The 21,630-nt window shown below is 43.6% G+C and overlaps 1 protein-coding gene across 1 annotated transcript in view; it reads right to left on the bottom strand.

Annotated features, from left to right (window-relative positions):
- Positions 1-2,549: 2,549 nt before the first annotated feature.
- Positions 2,550-21,630, bottom strand: part of EPHX2 (epoxide hydrolase 2) — a 154,315-nt gene continuing 135,234 nt past the window's right edge. Inside the window, exon 19 of the mRNA XM_073624886.1 lies at positions 2,550-2,925. Within this exon, the coding sequence (XP_073480987.1) occupies positions 2,850-2,925 (76 nt within the window). The 3' untranslated portion in view covers positions 2,550-2,849. The remainder of the gene's footprint in view (positions 2,926-21,630) is intronic.

The raw sequence follows: 21,630 nt of genomic DNA, 5'->3' as shown, positions 1-21,630 counted from the left end.
TGGAGTCCTCTTCCACTACTCCATGATGACATCACGGAGCTGGTGGATGTTAGAGATTTTGCGCTCCTCCACCTTCCCTTTAAGGATGACCCACAGATGATCAATAGGGTTTAGGTCTGGAGACATGCTTGGCCAGTCCATCACCTTTACCCTCATCTTCTTTAGCAAGGCAGTGGTCATCTTGGAGGTGTGTTTGGGGTTGTTATCATGTTGGAATACTGCCCTGCGGCCCAGTCTCTGAAGGGAGGGGATCATGCTCAGCTTCAGTATGTCACAGTACATGTTGGCATTCATGGTTCCCTCAATGAACTGTAGCTCCCCAGTGCCGGCAGCACTCATGCAGCCCCAGACCATGACACTTCCACCACCATGCTTGACTGTAGGCAAGACACACTTGTCTTTTTATTCCTCACCTGGTTGCCGCCACACACGCTTGACTCCAACTGAATCAAATAAGTTTATCTTGGTCTCATCAGACCACAGCACATTGCACCTGTGGCCCTACAGATCCATAAAGCATCAATGTGGGAAGTGTGAGGTTTGTTTGAGAATACCAGCTAAAAATAATACTTACTATTATTAAGTATGACTAACTTACACCAACAACATTTCTCATGCTATTAACCAAATGCTTGCAAGAAGTCTATCCTGCATAGTTGCTGCTTAGAAAAAGCATTGATGAGCTGGGAGCGGGGACAGATTGAAGATACCTATTGAGGCATACGAGCTCGGCGCTCGTGGATTGACGCCCACACTCATTTTAAAAAAGTGAGTGCACCCCCTTCTGTGTCTTGCTCCCCTCCCACTTTGGCCGTCATGGAGTTACACTATATATTGTCTATTTTTGTCTTTTTATATTTCGCCCTGCACATCTACTACCGCCATTATCTGTATAACTGGATGGGATTTCTATGCCTGCTAGCTGCTTGCAACACAAGCTGTATGCCTTTACAGCAGTAAGGTAAGCGGCTTACGAACACGGAGGTGACCCCACTAAAGATCGCCCCCCCTATCATTGGAACTGTTTTTATCTGGGAGTTTTTTTATTTGGTGGTGGGACTGACAGCTACTCACTCCTGTGGATTTGTCACTTACAGCTCGTTTGAATTGCCACTTATGTGATAGTGTGATACTAGCCCATACCTACTTGGACTTATTTATTGCATTTTCATTGTTATATATTGTTATATATGTTTATTTTGTTACATTTTTGCAGTTTCTTTCACTCATGTTAGCACTTTCATTTATCTAGTATTTATAAGGTTTATGTGTGCCTGGCTTATTTACCTCGGTCATTTCTTTCACCTCTCTATGCACTTTATTTAGTCCCTCTCACTCCCACCCCCTCTTTTTCCCTTTGTCACAGCGCAACTACCACCTATTTTTATTTAGACCACAGGAAATGGTTCCAGTAATCCATGTCCTTAGTCTGCTTGTCTTCAGCAAACTGTTTGCGGGCTTTCTTGTGCATCATCTTTAGAAGAGGCTTCCTTTTGGGATGACAACCATGCAGACCAATTTGATGCAGTGTGCGGCGTATGGTCTGATCACTGACAGGCTGACCCCCCCCCACCCCTTCAACCTCTGCAGCAATGCTGGCAGCACTCATACGTCTATTTCCCAAAGACAACCTCTGGATATGACGCTGAGCATGTGTACTCAACTTCTTTGGTCGATCATGACGAGGCCTGTTCTGAGTGGAACCTGTCCTGTTAAACCGCTGTGTGGTCTTGGCCACCGTGCTGCAGCTCAGTTTCAGGGTCTTGGCAATCTTCTTATAGCCTAGGCCATCTTTATGTAGAGAAACAATTCTTTTTTTCCAGATCCTTAGAGAGTTCTTTGCCATGAGGTGCCATGTGGAACTTCCAGTGACCAGTATGAGAGAGTGAGAGCGATAACACCAAATTTAACCCACCTGCTCCCCATTTACACCTGAGACCTTGTGACACTAACGAGTCTCATGACACCGGGGAGGGAAAATGGCTAATTGGGCCCAATTTGGACATTTTCACTTAGGGGTGTACTCACTTTTGATACCAGTGGTTTAGACATTAATGGCTGTGTGTTGAGTTATTTTGAGGGGGCAGCAAATGTACACTGTTATACAAGCTGTACACTCACTACTTTACATTGTAGCAAAGTGTCATTTCTTCAGTGTTGTCACATGAAAAGATAGAAGAAAATATTTACAAAAATGGGGGGTGTACTCACTTTTGTGAGATAATGTATATATATATATATATATTTATATAAATTTATATATATATATATATATATATATATATATATATATATTGTATGTATCGCTCTAATTATCTAAAAATACAGATGACATATGGTTGTGAGATAATTTATATAATCTGTCACCTCTTTCACTTGTCAGGCTGCCCTCAATTACATCATATTAAAGACCGCATCATTCGGGGCGAAAGGCGTGACGGGCGAACCATGTGACAGCCGCCCATCGGGTCTATTTTTGGATGTTCTCAATGTTTCGGTAGCTCAGCAGAAATCTATTTTTCCTTTTGTTTGTCATGAACAGGCATACCTTTGCTCACAATTTTTATTTAATTGGATACAACACATTATTATTCATAATCAGCTTCTTCCATATGTTTCCATGACAAGGTATGAGGTTAATTGTTGAAAAAAGAATCTATCGAAAACGTTCATTAGAAAGAGCCGCTTCTCCGGAATAAGGCTTTGTTAATAAGAATGACTTTTTGAATTGGCTGCATAACCGGCGGACAATTAACGAGCTCCGCATTGTCTCAGGTTACGGAATTAGAGAATTCGCTGCGGCTGACCAAGGCAGACTCTGGTGTGCGTGAGGAGCGGAGAGCTGGCGCTCAGAGTTTGGAAGAAACAGGCGGCGTGTGAACCTCCCCCAACCACTTTATGAGGATCTCGTTTAGGGCAGCCGGCCTGCAAAAAGAAAAAAGAAAATTAGTGTTACAGCAGATAAAAAGTATAAATCATATTCTATAATTTGTCCTGCTAAAGTAATTCTAACCTTATGATTTTGCATGCCAGCTGGCACCTTGCTCTCTTTCTCACAACTCTCCTCTATGTACCACCTACCTGGCTGGTTGGTATTTATACACTTCCAGTTAAGACCCCAGTTCCACATACACTATATTACCAAAAGTATTGGGACACCTGCCTTTACACACACATAAACTTTAATGGCATCCCAGGCTTATGCCCCGTACACACGGTTGGACATTGATCGGACATTCCGACAACAAAATCCTAGGACTTTTTCCAACGGATGTTGGCTCAAACTTGTCTTGCATACACACAGTCACACAAAGTTGTTGGAAAATCCGATCGTTCTGAACGCGGTGACGTAAAACACGTACGTCGGGACTATAAACGGGGCAGTAGCCAATAGCTTTCATCTCTTTATTTATTCTGAGCATGCGTCGGATTTGCGTACACACGATCGGAAATTCCGACAACGGATTTTGTTGTCGGAAAATTTTATATCCTGCTCTCAAACTTTGTGTGTCGGAAAATCCGATAGAAAATGTGTGATGGAGCCCACACACGGTCCGAATTTCCCACAACAAGGTCCTATCACACATTTTCCGTTGGAAAATCCGACCGTGTGTACGGGGCATTAGTCTGTAGGGTTCAATATTGAGTTGGCCCACCCTTTGCAGCTATAACAGCTTCAACTCTTCTGGGAAGGCTGTCCACCAGGTTTAGGAGTGTGTTGTTTTTCGGGGATTGGGCTTGGCCCCTTAGTTCCAGTGAAGGGAACTCTTAAGGTGTCAGCATACAAAGACATTTTGAACAATTTCATGCTCTCAACTTTGTGGGAACAGTTCCTGTTCCAGCAGGACTGTGCACCAGTGCACAAAGCACGGTCCACAAAGACATGGATGAGCGAATTTGGGGTGAAGGCACTTGACTGACCTGCACAGAGTCCTGACCTCAACCCAATAGAACACCTTTGGGATAAATTAGAGTGCAGACTGCGAGCCAGGCCTTCTAGTCCACATCAGTGCCTGACCTCACAAATGCGCTTCTGGAAGAATGGTCAAACATTCCCATAGACACACTACTAAACCTTGTGGACAGCCTTCCCAGAAGAGTTGAAGCTGTTATAGCTACAAAGGGTGGGCCAACTCAATATTGAACCCTACAGACTAAGACTGGGATGACATTAAAGTTCATGTGCGTGTAAAGGCAGGCGTGCCAATACTTTTGGTAATATTTATTTTATTTATTTATTTATTTCAGGTACTTATATAGCGCCGTCAATTTACGCAGCGCTTTGCATATATATATTATACATTCACATCAGTCCCTATACCCTCAAGGAGCTTACAATCTAAGGTCCCTAACTCACATTCATACCTATACTAGGGCCGATTTAGACAGGATCCAATTAACCTACCAGCATGTCTTTGGAGTGTGGGAGGAAACCGGAGTACCCGGAGGAAACCCACGCAGACACAGGGAGAACATGCAAACTCCAGGCAGGTAGTGTCGTGGTCGGGATTCGAACCAGCGACCCTTCTTACTGCTAGGTGAGAGTGCTACCCAGTGTATGCTTATCCTCCAGGCTGGCCCAGTTGAAAAACTATTGTCCCAAAAGGATCTTCAGAAGCCTTTATCCTCACTGTATATCGCCTTTCCTAGTACTGACTCTCCAAAGGCTGATCACCTGTGGGACCTCTTCAAAGGCTGATACTTTATATCAAGCCTAGACTGGGAGGACTGCCCCAAACTGGTAATATCCTCTAAGGAGTGTACTACACCCCTACATGATTACACAGAATATATCCCGATCGTTCACCCCTTTGTTCCTGCTGCTTGGTGAATCTGGGAACATTTATTCATATGTTTTGGGCTTGCTCTAAGGTAGGGTTTCTCAACCAGGGGTTCCATGGTACCCTAGGGTTACTCGAGAGTTTGTTAGGGGTTCCTTGAGCAATGAGCAATTTCTTCCTCTTGGATAAGTTCCCACTGACACCATTGATCTTTTTAGCCACCTGTAAGGGATAATTCTTCCCAATTACTACAAGTGTAAGGAGCGTTCTTCCCACTGACCATTACACTAATGTATCATAAATTCTAGATATAGTCATTTTTTGCAGGGGTTCCCTGACACCAGAAAGTCCTTTCAAGGGTTCCTCTGCGTTCAAGAGGTTGAGAAAGGCTGCTCTAAGGCATCTCCATTCTGGGTGGAAGTTTTTTGCTAACACCCAGTTACAATTGAGACTTCCGTTATCCCTAAAGCTGGTGTTGTTAGGTATACGTGACGATGCTCAGAGACCCAGTCATACTAAACTACTGGTCTCCTATCTTTTATACTATGCCATAAAAAGACATTCTATATCAGGGGTCTTCAAACTATGGCCCTCCAGTTGTTCAGGAACTACAATTCCCATCATGCCTAGTCATATCTGTGAATGTCAGAGTTTTTACAATGCTTCATGGGTTATGTAGTTCCGCAACAGCTGGAGGGCCGTAGTTTGAAGATCCCTGTTCTATATAAATGAAACCCCTCTACTCCTCCTGCTGTGCTGTTCCTGGGAGCCCATGATTATAGCTGTACAGCATACCCCGTGCCCGGGACAATGTTTGTTGTGATAAGAAAAAAGGGTGTATGCCCTTTACATCAGTGGTCATCAACCCTGTCCTCAGGGCCCACTAACAGGCCAGGTTTTATGTATTACCTTGGGGGAGATGCAGACTAGAATACTGCAATCACTGAGCAGCAAATGATATCACCTGTGATGTATTTCAGTTCTCTTGCAAACCTGGCCTGTTAGTGGGTCCTGAGGACAGGAGTTGATGACCGCTGATTTACATGGTTAGGTCACCTTTTCATAAAATATGGAAAGGTGGACGCTAAACTCTACCCTGGCATGGATTCTGCGAGTATCATTGGCATGGATTCTGGAAGTCCGGGGTAGGTATTCTTGGAGTAGGAGTCCAGGAAGTCCCGACAGGGATTCTGCAAGTACCATCATATTAAATATACAATATATGGCCAAACTTTGGGGACACCTAGCCATCAAAATTATATAAGCCTGTTGGACATCCCATTTCAAAACCATGGGAATTAATATATCATTGGAACTTCTTGTATCTTTTAATATGCTTTTCCAAGTTTTTATGACTTGAGTTCAGGTATGAGCGCAGGCATGTTTGGTTCCTTGTCCAAACCCACCTGAGTGATCCTGCCAGGAAGCTGTTATCCACCCTTGCCCAACCATAAGTGACGGAGGAATTCCACACCCCACTGTCCCACATATACAAGGGACATATCTACAGTACATGTGGCCGTTGGGCTATGATTGACCAAGGACAGATGAGGCTGTATGGGGCCCCATGATTCCTAATGGCAGACCTGAGTTGCAGTGTTTATAAATATTATTCAGTCTTGGGTTTGAGAGCTACAAAGTGACATTATTGCTTTTGTCGTTACTCTGTTTCATTCATCTGCAGATCAGGGGATCTGACCATGTGAGCTTTGTGCATATGGTATCAGTTCATTTTTTATTTTTTATTTTAAACCAGCAGGTTGAATGAAAAAACATGACTCAATTTCCCCATCCACACATTCAAGGTTTATGGGGGAATCCTCTATCAGAATACACTGATCAGCACTGACGACTATAGCCAGCGGTACTGATCGAGTGGAAATTTTCCAACAAGGTGGTTGAACAAAAGTCGATCGGTAGCTCAACTGCTGTACAACCAGCCTGCCCATACATTGGGCGAAATTCTCTGCTTGTCTCTGCTGAACTCAGAGCTGAATTTCAATCCATGCATGTATGGCTTGTGTTTACCCTGATCTGTGCTAATTAACTCCTTTCCCTTCTCCCCATAACTATTATTTTCTTAAATGTTTACATCTTTCTACTAACCAGTAATAAATATTTTTTTTAATGTTTAATAATTTCTTTAATTCGTTTTTTTTTCTGGTGTTGCATTTAAAAAAAAAAAAAAAAAAGATAAATAAATTTGCAATGCTTTGTACCAAAAGTATAATTTTTAGTTTCATTGTAAACAAGACAAATGATAGAATAAAATGTTTACGTTTTATCTACAGTAACACTTTTTTAACAAAATCTCAAGTTGTAAAGCGCTGTATAAACTGTTGGCGCTATATAAATCATGTATAATAGTAATTATAAAAAATGAACAATGGTCGAAATAGAAAAAAAAAAAAAGTGCTTTTCTTAGTTTTGCCATTATAAACAGGGCAAAATAAAAAATAAAAATTATACATTTTAACTGCAGCAACAATACTTTTTTTTAAAAACTAACAATAATCAAAATAAAAAAAATGAGTATATTTTTTTTTTCATCAAATTAATTTTCTTTTATCTATGGATTGCATAAGAAATAAAATCATTTTTGCAAGGACCATATTTCTAAAAGAAAACCTTGTTTGTCTTAAAAAAAAAAATGATGTTGTATTTCATTGTTTTTTTTTTTTTTTTTTTAAGTGATGACAAATTTGTTTGTTCATTTTTTTTTTTATTATTATTTTACATTTTTATTATTTTTTTCTATCATCCTAGAAATAATATGGACTTCAGCTACTACTGGCAGAACCACTAAATCAAAAAAGCAAAACAAATGTGTGCTATGTACGAGAATTATTAAGGGTCTTCCTTATTATATTTGAAATGATAGAAGAATAAGCGGATATGTTTTATCCTGAAAAATATCAGTGCTAAAAGCCGTTTCTCCTGTTCTGAAATATACTATATAGGATAATAGTAAAGGCGGTTCGCGTGGCCATTGTTCTCCCCAGTTTTTTAATTCTCCAATGCTGCGCCCACCCAACCCCTCCCCAAACTACATGACATCAAGGGAAAATGTATTCCCCTACAAAGCTGTGTTCAATAATCCCCACCGAGATTCTTATGGCCCAAATACTCACCTAAATCCAAAGCCGTGTGACAGGCCAGGTCCTGATTCATCTACTTTTAGGTCAGAGATGGACTTTAGGAAGTATAATTGTAGAGCTACATCAATGGGCCACATTGTAAAATTGGGGCAAAGTCTTTCACTTCTGGGGACAAGGGGGCACTCCTATCTCCTCTAGGGAAAGAAGTTTAATCTCCGCATATGGAAAGTCTTTTTTACAGTAAGGCCACTGAGAAGTCATCCACAGGAGCTACTCCTAGTCAACTCGGTAGACTGCTTAAAAAAAGGCTGGATATGTTCTAACCGCTCATTATATAACTGGCTATTCATAGTTATAGCAATAACACTGTAGATTGTTGAGGATCTGCAAAATATCTGATCACCTTAGGACAGCCTTTATCTACTCCCCACAGGAACCCTTAAAATAATTTTCAGGTTTTGGGGAACCCAAGCTAGCACCACAATATCGGGGATCAGTGACACAATTGCAACTTACATTGGTGATCAGTGAGAAGAATGTTCCTTACATTGGCGATCAGTGAGAAGAATGTTCCTTACATTGGTGGTCAGTGGGAAGAATGTTCCTTACATTGGTGATCAGTGGGAAGAATGTCCCTTACATTGGTGATCAGTGGGAAGAATGTTCCTTACATTGGTGATCAGTGGGAAGAATGTCCCTTACATTGGTGATCAGTGAGAAGAATGTTCCTTACATTGGTGGTCAGTGAGAAGAATGTTCCTTACATTGGTGATCAGTGGGAAGAATGTCCCTTACATTGGTGATCAGTGGGAAGAATGTTCCTTACATTGGTGATCAGTGAGAAGAATGTCCCTTACATTGGTGATCAGTGGGAAGAATGTTCCTTACATTGGTGATCAGTGGGAAGAATGTTCCTTACATTGGTGATCAGTGGGAAGAATGTTCCTTACATTGGTGATCAGTGGGAAGAATGTCCCTTACATTGGTGATCAGTGGGAAGAATGTTCCTTACATTGGTGATCAGTGAGAAGAATGTTCCTTACATTGGTGATCAGTGGGAAGAATTTTTCCTTACATTGGTGATCAGTGGGAAGAATGCTCCTTACATTGGTGATCAGTGGGAAGAATGCTCCTTACATTGGTGATCAGTGGGAAGAATGTCCCTTACATTGGTGATCAGTGGGAAGAATGTTCCTTACATTGGTGATCAGTGGGAAGAATGTTCCTTACATTGGTGATCAGTGGGAAGAATGCTCCTTACATTGGTGATCAGTGAGAAGAATGTCCCTTACATTGGTGATCAGTGGGAAGAATGCTCCTTACATTGGTGATCAGCGGGAAGAATGTTCCTTACATTGGTGATCAGTGGGAAGAATGTCCCTTACATTGGTAATCAGTGAGAAGAATGCTCCTTACATTGGTGATCAGTGGGAAGAATGTTCCTTACATTGGTGGTCAGTGGGAAGAATGTCCCTTACATTGGTGATCAGTGGGAAGAATGATCCTTACATTGGTGATCAGTGGGAAGAATGTTCCTTACATTGGTGATCAGTGAGAAGAATGTTCCTTATATTGGTGATCAGTGGGAAGAATGTTCCTTATATTGGTGGTCAGTGGGAAGAATGCTCCTTACATTGGTGATCAGTGAGAAGAATGCTCCTTACATTGGTGATCAGTGGTCAAGAATGTTCCTTACATTGGTGATCAGTGAGAAGAATGCTCCTTACATTGGTGATCAGTGGTCAAGAATGCTCCTTACATTGGTGATCAGTGGGAAGAATGTTCCTTACATTGGTGATCAGTGGGAAGAATGTTCCTTACATTGGTGATCAGTGGGAAGAATGTTCCTTACATTGGTGATCAGTGGGAAGAATGTTCCTTACATTGGTGATCAGTGGGAAGAATGTTCCTTACATTGGTGATCAGTGGGAAGAATGTTCCTTACATTGGTGATCAGTGGGAAGAATGTTCCTTACATTGGTGATCAGTGAGAAGAATGCTCCTTACGATGGCGGTCAGTGGGAACAATGTTCCTTACATTGGTGATCAGTGGGAAGAATGTTCCTTACATTGGTGATCAGTGGGAAGAATGTTCCTTACATTGGTGATCAGTGGGAAGAATGCTCCTTACATTGGTGATCAGTGGGAAGAATGTCCCTTACATTGGTGATCAGTGGTCAAGAATGTTCCTTACATTGGTGATCAGTAGGAAGAATGTTCCTTACATTGGCGGTCAGTGGGAAGAATGTTCCTTACATTGGTGATCAGTGGTCAAGAATGTTCCTTACATTGGTGGTCAGTGGGAAGAATGTTCCTTACATTGGCGGTCAGTGGGAAGAATGTTCCTTACATTGGTGATCAGTGGTCAAGAATGTTCCTTACATTGGTGATCAGTAGGAAGAATGTTCCTTACATTGGCGGTCAGTGGGAAGAATGTTCCTTACATTGTATAGAAAATCAGAGGCACAGTAATGAATTAATGGGTCTAAAATAAAGTATGCAATGAAAATGGAAAGGTTTTAATAACATTTTTATTAGCACATTGACTGGGGGGGGGGGGCAGGGAAGGCAAATTAAAGAAAATTACATTTCAGCTTTAATTTATAATACTGTGCATTAATTACAAATGTTCAAAGAGTTATCATCTGCCTATACAGATGTGTTCTCTTTACTGTAAGGACTGGTCTGTCACTGTGCTGTCACAACTATACACAGCCACCCAGTTCTATGCCCCCAATTCACACTAACACAGTAATCGATCCAGCATCAGTGATTCGTAGTAAAGGTCAGCGGGCTCTGCTATGGCTTCGGCGTCACAGGGGGGATCAGGTGTGCAGACAAGACCAGATCAAGTTTAAATCAAAAAGGAAGTCAGCGATGGGTCAAGACTGAACACTGCTTGTCAGTACGAGTGACAGGCAATACAATTTCTCATCTCAGGCTGGAAAGCAGCTTCGCCCCTAGATGCTGGGTGATGGAATATAAAGCACCGGAGAAGCTAGATGACTCACTTATAGTAAAAATACATTTCAATTTGGTTTCAACAAAAACAGCAAACTAAGGGAACCTGAAAGTACACATTTGTGCTACCAGGGGTCTCCAAACTTTACAAAGAATGGGCCAGTTTACTATCTTATAGACCTTAAGGGGGCTGGACTATAACCAGAAGGCAATAGAAAATGCCCCAGTCAGTGGGATAAAAACATAGTACATACAGTGGCACCTGTAGTCTGTAAAAGGAGAAATAATGTCCCATCATTGGTATCAGTGGAAGGAATAGTGCCCCATCATTTGTATCAGAGGGAGGACTAGTGCTCCCTCATTGGTATCAGTGGGAGGAATAGTGCCCCATCATTGGTATCAGCGGGAGAAATAGTGCCCCATCATTGGTATCAGCGGGAGAAATAGTGCCCCATCATTGGTATTAATGGAAGGAATAGTGCCCCATCATTGGTATCAGTGGGAGGAATAGTGCCCCATCATTGGTATCAGTGGGAGGAATAGTGCCCCATCATTGGTATCAGTGGGAGGAATAGTGTCCCATCATTGGTATCAGTGGGAGGAATAGTGCCCCATCATTGGTATCAGCGGGAGAAATAGTGCCCCATCATTGGTATTAATGGAAGGAATAGTGCCCCATCATTGGTATCAGTGGGAGGAATAGTGCCCCATCATTGGTATCAGTGGGAGGAATAGTGCCCCATCATTGGTATGAATGGAAGGAATAGTGCCCCATCATTGGTATCAGTGGGAGGAATAGTGCCCCATCATTGGTATCAGTGGGAGGAATAGTGTCCCATCATTGGTATCAGTGGGAAGAATAGTGCCCCATCATTGATAACAGCGGGAGGAATAGTGCCCCATCATTGGTATCAGTGAGAAGAATAGTGCCCCATCATTGGTATCAGTGGAAGAAGTGCCCCATCATTTGGCATCAGTGGGCGGAATAGTGGCCCATCATTGGTATCAGAAGAAGGAATAGTGCCCCATCATTGATATCAGCGGAAGAGATAGTGCTCCATCATTGGTATTAGTGGAAGGAAAAGTGCCCCATCACTGGCATCAATGGGAGGAATAGTGCCCCATCTTTGGTATCAGTGGAAGGAATAGTGCCCCATCATTGGTATTCATGGGAGGAATAGTGCCCCATCATTGGTTTCAATGGAAAGAATAGAGTCCCATAATTGGTATCAATGGAAGGAATAATAGTCAGTGGGATAAAAACAAATTACATACAGTGGCACCTGTAGTCTGTAAAAGGAGAAATAGTGCCCCGTCATTGGTATTAGTAGGAGTAATAGTGCCTCATCAGCGTGATAAATAGTGCCCCATTATTGGTATCAATGGAAGGAATAGTGCCCCATCATTGGTATCAATGGAAGGAATAGTGCCCCATCATTGGTATTAGTAGGAGAAATAGTGCCCCATCATTGGTATTAGTAGGAGGAATAGTGCCTCATCATTGGTATTAAGGTTAGAAAAAGTGCCCCATCATTGGTGTCAGTGTGAAGCATGCAAAGAGCCCCAGTTTGGAGACCAGTGTTCTATGCAATACAGGCAGTCATGGCTGATGGGAAGGGCTGGCGGGGTGCTGTACATAGCTTAGGCTGAGGCAAATATCAACATGTCTTAATATGTGGGTGTCAGTCTGGAGGAGTCGGTGTTCCTAGGCATTGCATTTGCATACAGACTACCAAGGTCATGTCATGCCCACCCTCCATGATTGAAAGAACTGAAATCCCATGAATGAAAGGGGCGGGGTAGGGGCGGGGTGGGGGCGGGGCAGGGACAGGAAAGGGTTTGGTGATGCTGGATGTCCTCCAGCCAGGAAGAGGCAGGCTCCATTTGACTTGCTGCAGCTTCTAATGCACAGTGTGAGAAGCTCACAGTGTGCAGTGAAATCAGAGTAAGTGATATCGGTAGAGGAGAGGATCCGGTACAACCGTGCAAGACTGAAGGGAAGGCCGGAGTCTTCCTTTAGAGCAGGCATGTCCAAAGTCCGGCCCGCGGGCCATTTGCGGCCCGCGTTCCGGTTTGATGTGGCCCCCACTTGGAATTTACATATGCATCCATCTGTGGCCCCCCAAGCTCGAGCGTGTTATGTTTTTTTTGCTGTGAATATATCTTCTTTAGCTGAACAAATCCCTGAGCGCCGGGCTAATTGTTGATGAGCCGGGGGGGTGTGGCTGGGCGTGTTCAGAAGTCAATGTGCCCGAGCCGCTATGAAGCTGACAGCGCGCAGAGCCAATCACAAGCACTGTGACTATTCCCGATCTCTGCATCTGCAGTCCGCAGATCGGGGAAATGTCACAGTGCCTGTGATTGGCGGTGGCGCTGTGCGCTGTCAGCTTTCTTCCTTGCAGGCTCGGGCACATCGACTTTTAACAATGAGCACGGCGCTCGGGGATTTGTTCAGCTAAAGAAGATAGGTATATTCACAGTAAAAAAAAATAACATGCTTGAGCTTGGGGGCCACAGATGGATATACTTGGGGGGGGCCACAGATGGATATACTTGGGGGCCACAGATGGATATACTTGGGGGGGCCACAGATGGATATACTTGGGGGGGCACAGATGGATATACTTAGGGGGGCACAGATGGATATACTTGGGGGGGCACAGATGGATATACTTAGGGGGGCACAGATGGATATACTTAGGGGGGCACAGATGGATATACTTGGGGGGGCACAGATGGATATACTTGGGGGGGCCACAGATGGATATACTTGGGGGGGCACAGATGGATATACTTAGGGGGGCACAGATGGATATACTTGGGGGGGCACAGATGGATATACTTGGGGGGGCACAGATGGATATATATGTAAATTCCAAGTGGGGGCCACATCCTTTCAGTCAGTGAGAGGCACTGGTGGATTAGGCTGGCTAAAGAAAAGATTATTATTTAAAAAAATAATAAACGCTCAAGCTCATCCTTTACACCGAGAGGTGCTTGGGGATTGGTCAGAGACTAAAGAAGAGATATATATATAATTTTTTTTTTTAAACATGACACGCCTGAGCTCATTGTTACCCTGAGAAGAGAAGATATATATATTATATATCATCATATATTGTCATCAATGTTACGACATGAATAGTATTCCATTTGCAATAAACTTTGCATAAAATATTTCATTTGCATTTAATTTTAAAAGTCAGGCAAAATGGTCGGCCCTCACGCATGTTCACTTCATGAAATCTGGCCCTCTTTGAAAAAAGTTTGGACACCCCTGCTTTAGAGGATTTGAAACTTTTTTTTATGAATGGAGGAAAACATGAGAGCTCCTGAGCCGGCACACAAAGGACACCTCCGATAACACTAATAGGACCCTTGAAAGGTGGATTGAGTAATCGGCACAACAAAAAGGATCCCGGGGCCCTTGGCTTCAGGAATGGCGCACACAAGCCAAACGCCACAAAGGAGTTTATATCTCGCTCATTGCCGCTCACATAAAACGCGCTCATAAAAAGACAGCCGTGGAGTAAATGAACGAGCGAACCTCGGCCATAATTCTACGGCGCAGAAGGCGGCTGCTCCTAATAGTCTATAATCTCCACATTAAGGTTTCCTGGAAGACGCACCGGGAGACATTCTGCTTTTTATCTCCCTAATGCAGAATATTAATAGCGCTCATCCCACCAGCTCGCTTTATTCCTGCATTTGACGTCTTGGCGTGAATAACCGTTTATATATTCTGGATACTCTCATAGGGCTGAACTCCGGTGAAAAGCTTTACCCGCCCAAAGGATTTGTACTTCTGTCCATCCATCCCTGAGATTTACGCAGCTCTGCCACACAGCACAGACAATCAGTGGCGGCCCGTGAATAGGGGGCGCTCGGACACAAACACCCCCACTCTACTCTGATTTGCTAATATGCCAGATTAACTGGCTAGCATTGGCGCAGCGGGGACCGGAGGAGAGGACAGTGGGCGGTGTTTGTTTCCTCATTGACACTGACATGTGTGGGGGGGGGGGAGAGGGGAGTCGACTGTGGGACCGGAGGAGAGGACATCACTGAGCATTTGTCACTTCCGGTGTACCGGCCACAGTGGGAGTGGAGTCGACCGGTGGATTCAGACGAGCGGAGTGGCACCTTTGAAGGTAAGTGCTGGGTGGCAGTGACGGGCTGGGCAGGGATGCATTTTCCCCACCCCCAGGCCCCTCGGGCTGTATCTGCTTGTCGCTTGTCGCCACTGTCTTCCTAGCTGGCTGCATTTGACGAGTACAAGTGGCTGCATATGATGGGCACAGTTGGCTGCATTTGATGGGCACAGTGGCTGCATATGATGGGCACAGTTGGCTGCATTTGATGGGCACAGTGGCTGCATATGATGGGCACAAGTGGCTGCATTTGATAGGCACAAGTGGCTGCATATGATGGGCACATGTGGCTGCATTTGAGGGGCACAAGTGGCTGTATTTGATAGGTACAAGTGGCTGCATATGATGGGCACAAGTGGCTGCATTTGATAGGCACAGGTGGCTGCATTTGATGGGCACAAGTGGCTGCATTTGATAGGCACAGGTGGCTGCATTTGATGGGCACAAGTGGCTGAATTTGATAGGCACAGGTGACTGCATATGATGAGCAAAAGTGGCTGCATATAATGTGCACAGTTGGCTGCATATGATGGGCACAGGTGGCTGCATATGATGGGCACAGTGGCTGCATATGATGGGCACAGGTGGCTGCATATGATGGGCACAAGTGGCTGCATTTGATGGGCACAAGTGGCTGCATATGATGAGCAAAAGTGGCTGCATATGATGGGCACAGTGGCTGCATATAATAGGCACACGTGGCTGCGTTTGATGGGCACAGTGAGGCTGCAATTAATGGGGGAGGGTTTCAGTATTTTTCAATTTGTTTGCTCCCCCCCAAAAATTTTGAGCACCAGCCGCCACTGAGCACAATGCTGTCTGGCCGGATCTAGTCGTCACTTCACCACTGTTGTTACATTAGAAGCATTTTAGGACAGGTCCTCTTTATCATAGATACAAGACAAATCAAGCTTTATAATTGTGAAAGCCCGTGAAATCACAAAAAACGATGGCACTCCAAATCATTCATAGGTGACGCTTTACCGGTCATCAGTTTTGAGTTAGCCATGGTTTATGGCCCTAGAATTATTACTCTTACTCTGACACTCACAAAGATACCGCACACGTGTGGTGCAATTTATGCTTACATACACCTGTATGCCGATGCATGTGTTTGCATTGGCGTGTGTAGGGGGGTGATATTATTTTTTCAATTTATTTTATGACAATTTTTTTTATTTCATTTAAAGCGGGGGTCCACCTACATCAACCTAAAAAAAAAAATATTAAAAGCCAGCAGCTACAAATACTGCAGCTGCTGACTTTTAATACATGGCCACTTACCTGTCCCAGGGTCCAGCGATGTCGACAGGCGACGCCGAGAACCCGCTCGGTTCTCGGCAGCTACCGCCGCCATCCTAGGTGAGGGAATCAGGAAGTGAAGCGTTGCGGCTTCACTTCCCGGTACCCTACTGCGCATGCGCATCGTAACTGGTCCCCGCTCTCTCCTGGGAGCTGTGTGTTTCCCAGGAGACAGCGCGGAGGCACAGGAAGAGGCATAGACTCCCATGGGGGTCTACGCCGGAAGTGGGTGCAATTACCTGTCTTAGACAGGTATCTGCACCCCCCTCCCCCCTGAAAGGTGCCAAATGTGACACCGGAGGGGGGGAGGGTTCCGAAAAGCGGAAGTTCCATTTTTGTGTGGAACTCCGCTTTAACTTTCTTGCTATCACAAGGGGTCAACAAACCCCTTTGTGATAGCATTGGGCAGGTGACAGGTCCTCTTCATAAAGACATCAGGTGTCTATTAGACTTCCAACATCTCCCCTGCCCTCCACTGTAGCTAATTAAGCACAGACTGTGCTTGATTAGCTGTTTCCTTCGCTTATACACATAATAAACATCGCTTCCGGGTCCATTAGCCACGGGGGGTGGGAGATGGGGGAACTTGTGTTCCCCTTGCTCCTCTAGCTCTAAATTTGACATTAGTTTCCCAAGGCCCTGGGCTCCCCAGAGGAACAGGAGAGCCAGAAACCACAGTGGGTGCTGTCGGAGGAGGGAGAAAGCCCCTTTGGAGTCCTGTTAAAGAACTGCCCAGATCACTCTTGGCAGGAAGCTGAGAGTCGGTTGTAAAAATCAACACCTGCAGCAGCAGCCGTGAGCTCATTTTGGCCCTTTGAATATGTACCTTGGTAGGTAAGAGGTTAAAACCAGCAGTATGCTACACTACACCAGTGTCCAAAAGGATATTTTACTGGATGACCAACAATATTAAAGATCCAACGTGTTTAGAGGTTCACACACTCCTTCATCAGGGACTTAAGTATAATATGACTTCAGTGATGCCTGGACTCAAAACAGTTTAAAAATATTTAAAGATTTCATATAAAAGTGATCTATCAGCAGGTTTTGCAGCATTAAGCTTCATTTTTAAACCACTTTGATTCTAAAAATTGTTATCGGATACGCAAGTCCTGAGAGTGTAAACCCCCGAAATGTGTCGGCTCTTTCATATTGTGGATCATTCAGTAAGATCTCCTTCTGGTGCTCTTGCTACGTTTTACATAGGGATCTTTTTCAAGACTCCCTCCTCTTTCGGGGTGATCTTATCACATGGGAGCAGTCTCAACAATGTGACAGGCATTACTGAAGTCATCTTATTTGTAGGCCCTGATGAAGGAGTGTGTGAACCCTGAAACGCGTTGGGCTTTTCATATCATGGATCATTTAGTGAGATATTCTGCTGGCACTCTTGCTATATTTTACATATTTCAATCTTTCTCAAGACCACCTCCTCTAATTCAAGGTGATCTGATCACATAGGAGCAGCCGCAACAATGTGACAGGCATTACAGAAGTCATCTTATATGTAAGCACTGATGAAGGAGTGTGGGAACTCCTGAAACTTGTTGGGTTTTTCATATCATTGATCATTCAGTAAGATATTCTTCTGGCACTCTTGCTTTAATTTACATATGTGGATCTTTCTCAAGACCCCATCCTCTGTTAATCTCATGAGGGCAGCCTCAGCAATGTGACAGGCATTAGAGAAGTCATCTTATATGTAAGCCCTGATGCAGTAGTGTATAAACCCCCAAAACGTGTTGGCTTTTTCATATTGTGGATCATTCAGTAAGATATCCTGATGGCGCTTTTGCTACCTTTTACATATCTCGATCTTTCTCAAGACTCCCTCCTTTAATTCAGGGTAATCTTATAGCATGGGATCAGCCTCAACAATGTGACAGATATTACTGAAGTCATCTTGTATGTAAGCCCTGACAAAGGAGTGTGTGAACTCCTGAAACTTGTTGGCTTTTGCATATCATGAATCATTCAGTAAGATATTCATTGGGCGCTCTTGCTATATTTTACATATCTGGATCCTTCTCAAGACCCCATCCTCTCTTTATCACATGGGAGCAGCCTCAACAATGTGACAGGCATAAGTCATTTTATATGTAAGCCCTGATGAAAGTGTGTAAACCTCCGAAACGTGTTGGCTTTTTCATATTGTGGATCATTCAGTAAGATATCCTTCTGGTGTTCTTGCTACCTTTACATATCTTGATCTTTCTCAGGGCCCCCCTTTCTAATTCAGGGTGATCTCATCACATAGGATCAGCCTCAACAATGTGCTCTGATGAAGGAGTGTGTGAACACCCGAAACATGTAAGCTTTCTAATATCTTTCTCAAGACCCCCTTCTCTGTTAATCACATGGGAGCAGCCTCAACAATGTGACAGGAATTACTTGAAATCATCTTATACATAAACCCTGACAAAGGAATGTGTGAACCCCTGAAACGTGTTGCCTTTTTCATATCATTACTGCAGTCATCTTATACGTAAACCATGATGGGGTAGAGTGTGAACCCCTGAAAGGTGTCAGCTTTTTTTTCATTCAGTAAGATATCCTTTTGGCTTCTTTGCTGTATCTTACATATCTGGATTTTTCCCCTCCTCTGTTTCGGGTTGACCTTATCACATGGGATCAGTCTCAACAATGCGACAGGCATTACTGAAGTCTTATATGTAAGCCCTGATGAAGGAGTGTGTGAACACCCGAAACATGTAAGCTTTCTCATATCATTGATCATTCATTAAGATATTCTTCTGCCACTCTTATTATATTTTACATATCTGGATCTTTCTCAAGACCCCCTCCTCTGTTAATCATATGGGAGCAGCCTCAACAATGTGACAGGCATTACTGAAGTCATCTATTACATAAACCCTGACAAAGGAATGTGTGAACCTCTGAAACTTTTTGCCTTTTTCATATCATTGATCATTCAGTAAGATATTCTTCTGGCACTCCTGCTAAAATGTACATATCTGGATCTTTCTCAAGACCCCACACAAACCTCATGGGAGCAGCCTCAACAATGTGACTCTCAAGACTCCCTCTTCTAATTCAGGGTGATCTTATCACATGGGATGAGCCTCAACAATGTGCCCGATGAAGGGGTGTGTGAACACCCGAAACATGTAGGCTCTCTCATATCATTGATCATTCAGTAAGATATTCTTCTGGCACTCTTGCTATAGTTTACATATCTTTCTTTCTCAAGACACCCTCCTCTGTTTATCACATGGGAGCAGCCTCAACAATGAGACAGGAGTTACTAAAGTCATTTTATACGTAAGCCCTGATTAAGAAAAGTGGGTACGCTCGAAACGAGTTTGCTTTTTCATAATGTGGATCATTCAGTAAGATATCCTTCTGGCGCTCTTGCTAAGTTTTACATATCTGGATCTTTGCCAAGACCCCGTCCTCTGTTTATCACATGGGATCAGCCTCAACAACATGACATGCATTACTGCAGTCATCTTATACATAAACCATGATGAAGTAGCGTGTGAACCCCTGAAACGTGTCAGCTTTTTCAACTTGTTGCTCATTCAGTAAGATATCCTTTTGGCTTCTTTGCTGTATCTTACATATCTGGATTTTTCCCCTCCTCTGTTTCGTGTTGACCTTATCACATGGGATCAGTCTCAACAATGCGACAGGCATTACTGAAGTCTTATATGTAAGCCCTGATGAAGAGTGTGAGAACACCCGAAACATGTAAGCTTTCTCATATCATTGATCATTCATTAAGATATTCTTCTGGCACTCTTATTATATTTTACATATCTGGATCTTTCTCAAGACCCCCTTCTCTGTTAATCATATGGGAGCAGCCTCAACAATGTGACAGGCATTAATGAAGTCTTATATGTAAGCCCTGATGAAGGAGTGTGTGAATCCCCGAAACGTGTTGGCTTTTTCATATTGTGGGTCCTTCTGGTGCTGTTGCTACATTTTACATATCTGGATCTTTCTCAAGACCCCCTCCTCTGTTTCGGGGTAAACAGAAGCCTCAACAAAGCAATTTAGCTTAAAGAAAGCTTTGGTCACTGATAATAAAAGATTTAGTACCTTTAGTACATGTGCTTTGATCCTTGAAGAGCAATTCATATTCAGACCACTCTTCAGCGAGAACTTGGGCTCGTTCACAGGTGGTGGTTGAAGGGCATAAAAACCTTGCGGTTGAGCCATGGGGGGAGGGGTGGGTTATCACCCCTCAAACGCTAATTTGAATGAGCCCTTATTCATGCACAGCAATAAAAATCTGGCAGAGGATCTCAACCTCCCTTCACCTCTAGCTCTATACCTACCTTAGGGGTCCTTGAACATTCTGCACCCAGAGCTACCAGCCCTTGCGAGGTAAATGAGAAATCCTGGACAGCCGCACTGAAAAGTAATCTTCGATCTTTATTTAAGTATAATCATAAAAATACATGCCACAGCATCACAAAGCAGGAAAGCTGACGCGTTTCACACTGTAGTCAGTGCTTAATCATGAGCTATGATTAAGCACTGACTACAGTGTGAAACGCGTCAGTTTCCTGCTTTGTGATGCTGTGGCATGTATTTTTATGATTATACTTAAATAAAGATCGAAGATTACTTTTCAGTGCGGCTGTCCAGGATTTCTCGTTTACCTCTCAATTACCAGCATTGCCTGGACCTGTTACTTCCAGCATGGAGAAAATGTTTGTTCCTCACAGACCTCCTCTACCAGCCCTTGCACCAGAATGCAGCAGCTAACTAGCGATACAAAAAATTTAGCGCTAAGAAACAGGTAGAGGTGCAACGGAATTAAAAAAAATTATCCGGCTGATCTCTATGAACAAGACCCCGGCGTTCCACGGCTGCGATCGTTTTCAGGAAAACACAATCTGCCAGCAGCTAATGGGGCAATCTTGTAATGTAACCCGAGAGCAGAGGTTAAATGAAAGCCGCCTATAACTCGCAGCCAGAGGCGGAGATGAGTTACGGGAGACGCTGACCTGACGTGTAATGAAAGTTTTTATCAGCCATCAAACTTGTCAGGATTATATCTCCTCTGCAACGAGACGCGGGAAATGTCACTCGGGCTCAACAACACGCTACGGCCTTGTTAAACATCCGCCGTCACCTTCTCATAGATCAGTAGAACCCGAGCAAGATGGATGATCGAAATTTCCTCCATTTACAGTGTGTTGTCCTTTTTCTCAGAATCACATTCACACCTTTTTAAAGTGTAACTTCGCTACCCAGATAGTTTTTTAATGATGCGTACAAAATTGTATCCTATGGATTTCCAGATCAACACGTTGCGTGACAATAGAGGTGCCAGACTTACTGACAATACCGCCATGATTGCAA

Source organism: Aquarana catesbeiana, linkage group LG04, assembly GCF_042186555.1.
Source record: "Aquarana catesbeiana isolate 2022-GZ linkage group LG04, ASM4218655v1, whole genome shotgun sequence".
NCBI classification, from domain to species: domain Eukaryota; kingdom Metazoa; phylum Chordata; class Amphibia; order Anura; family Ranidae; genus Aquarana; species Aquarana catesbeiana.
Note: the sequence above shows the minus strand (reverse complement) of the source record. Positions and strands in the feature narration are given on the sequence as shown.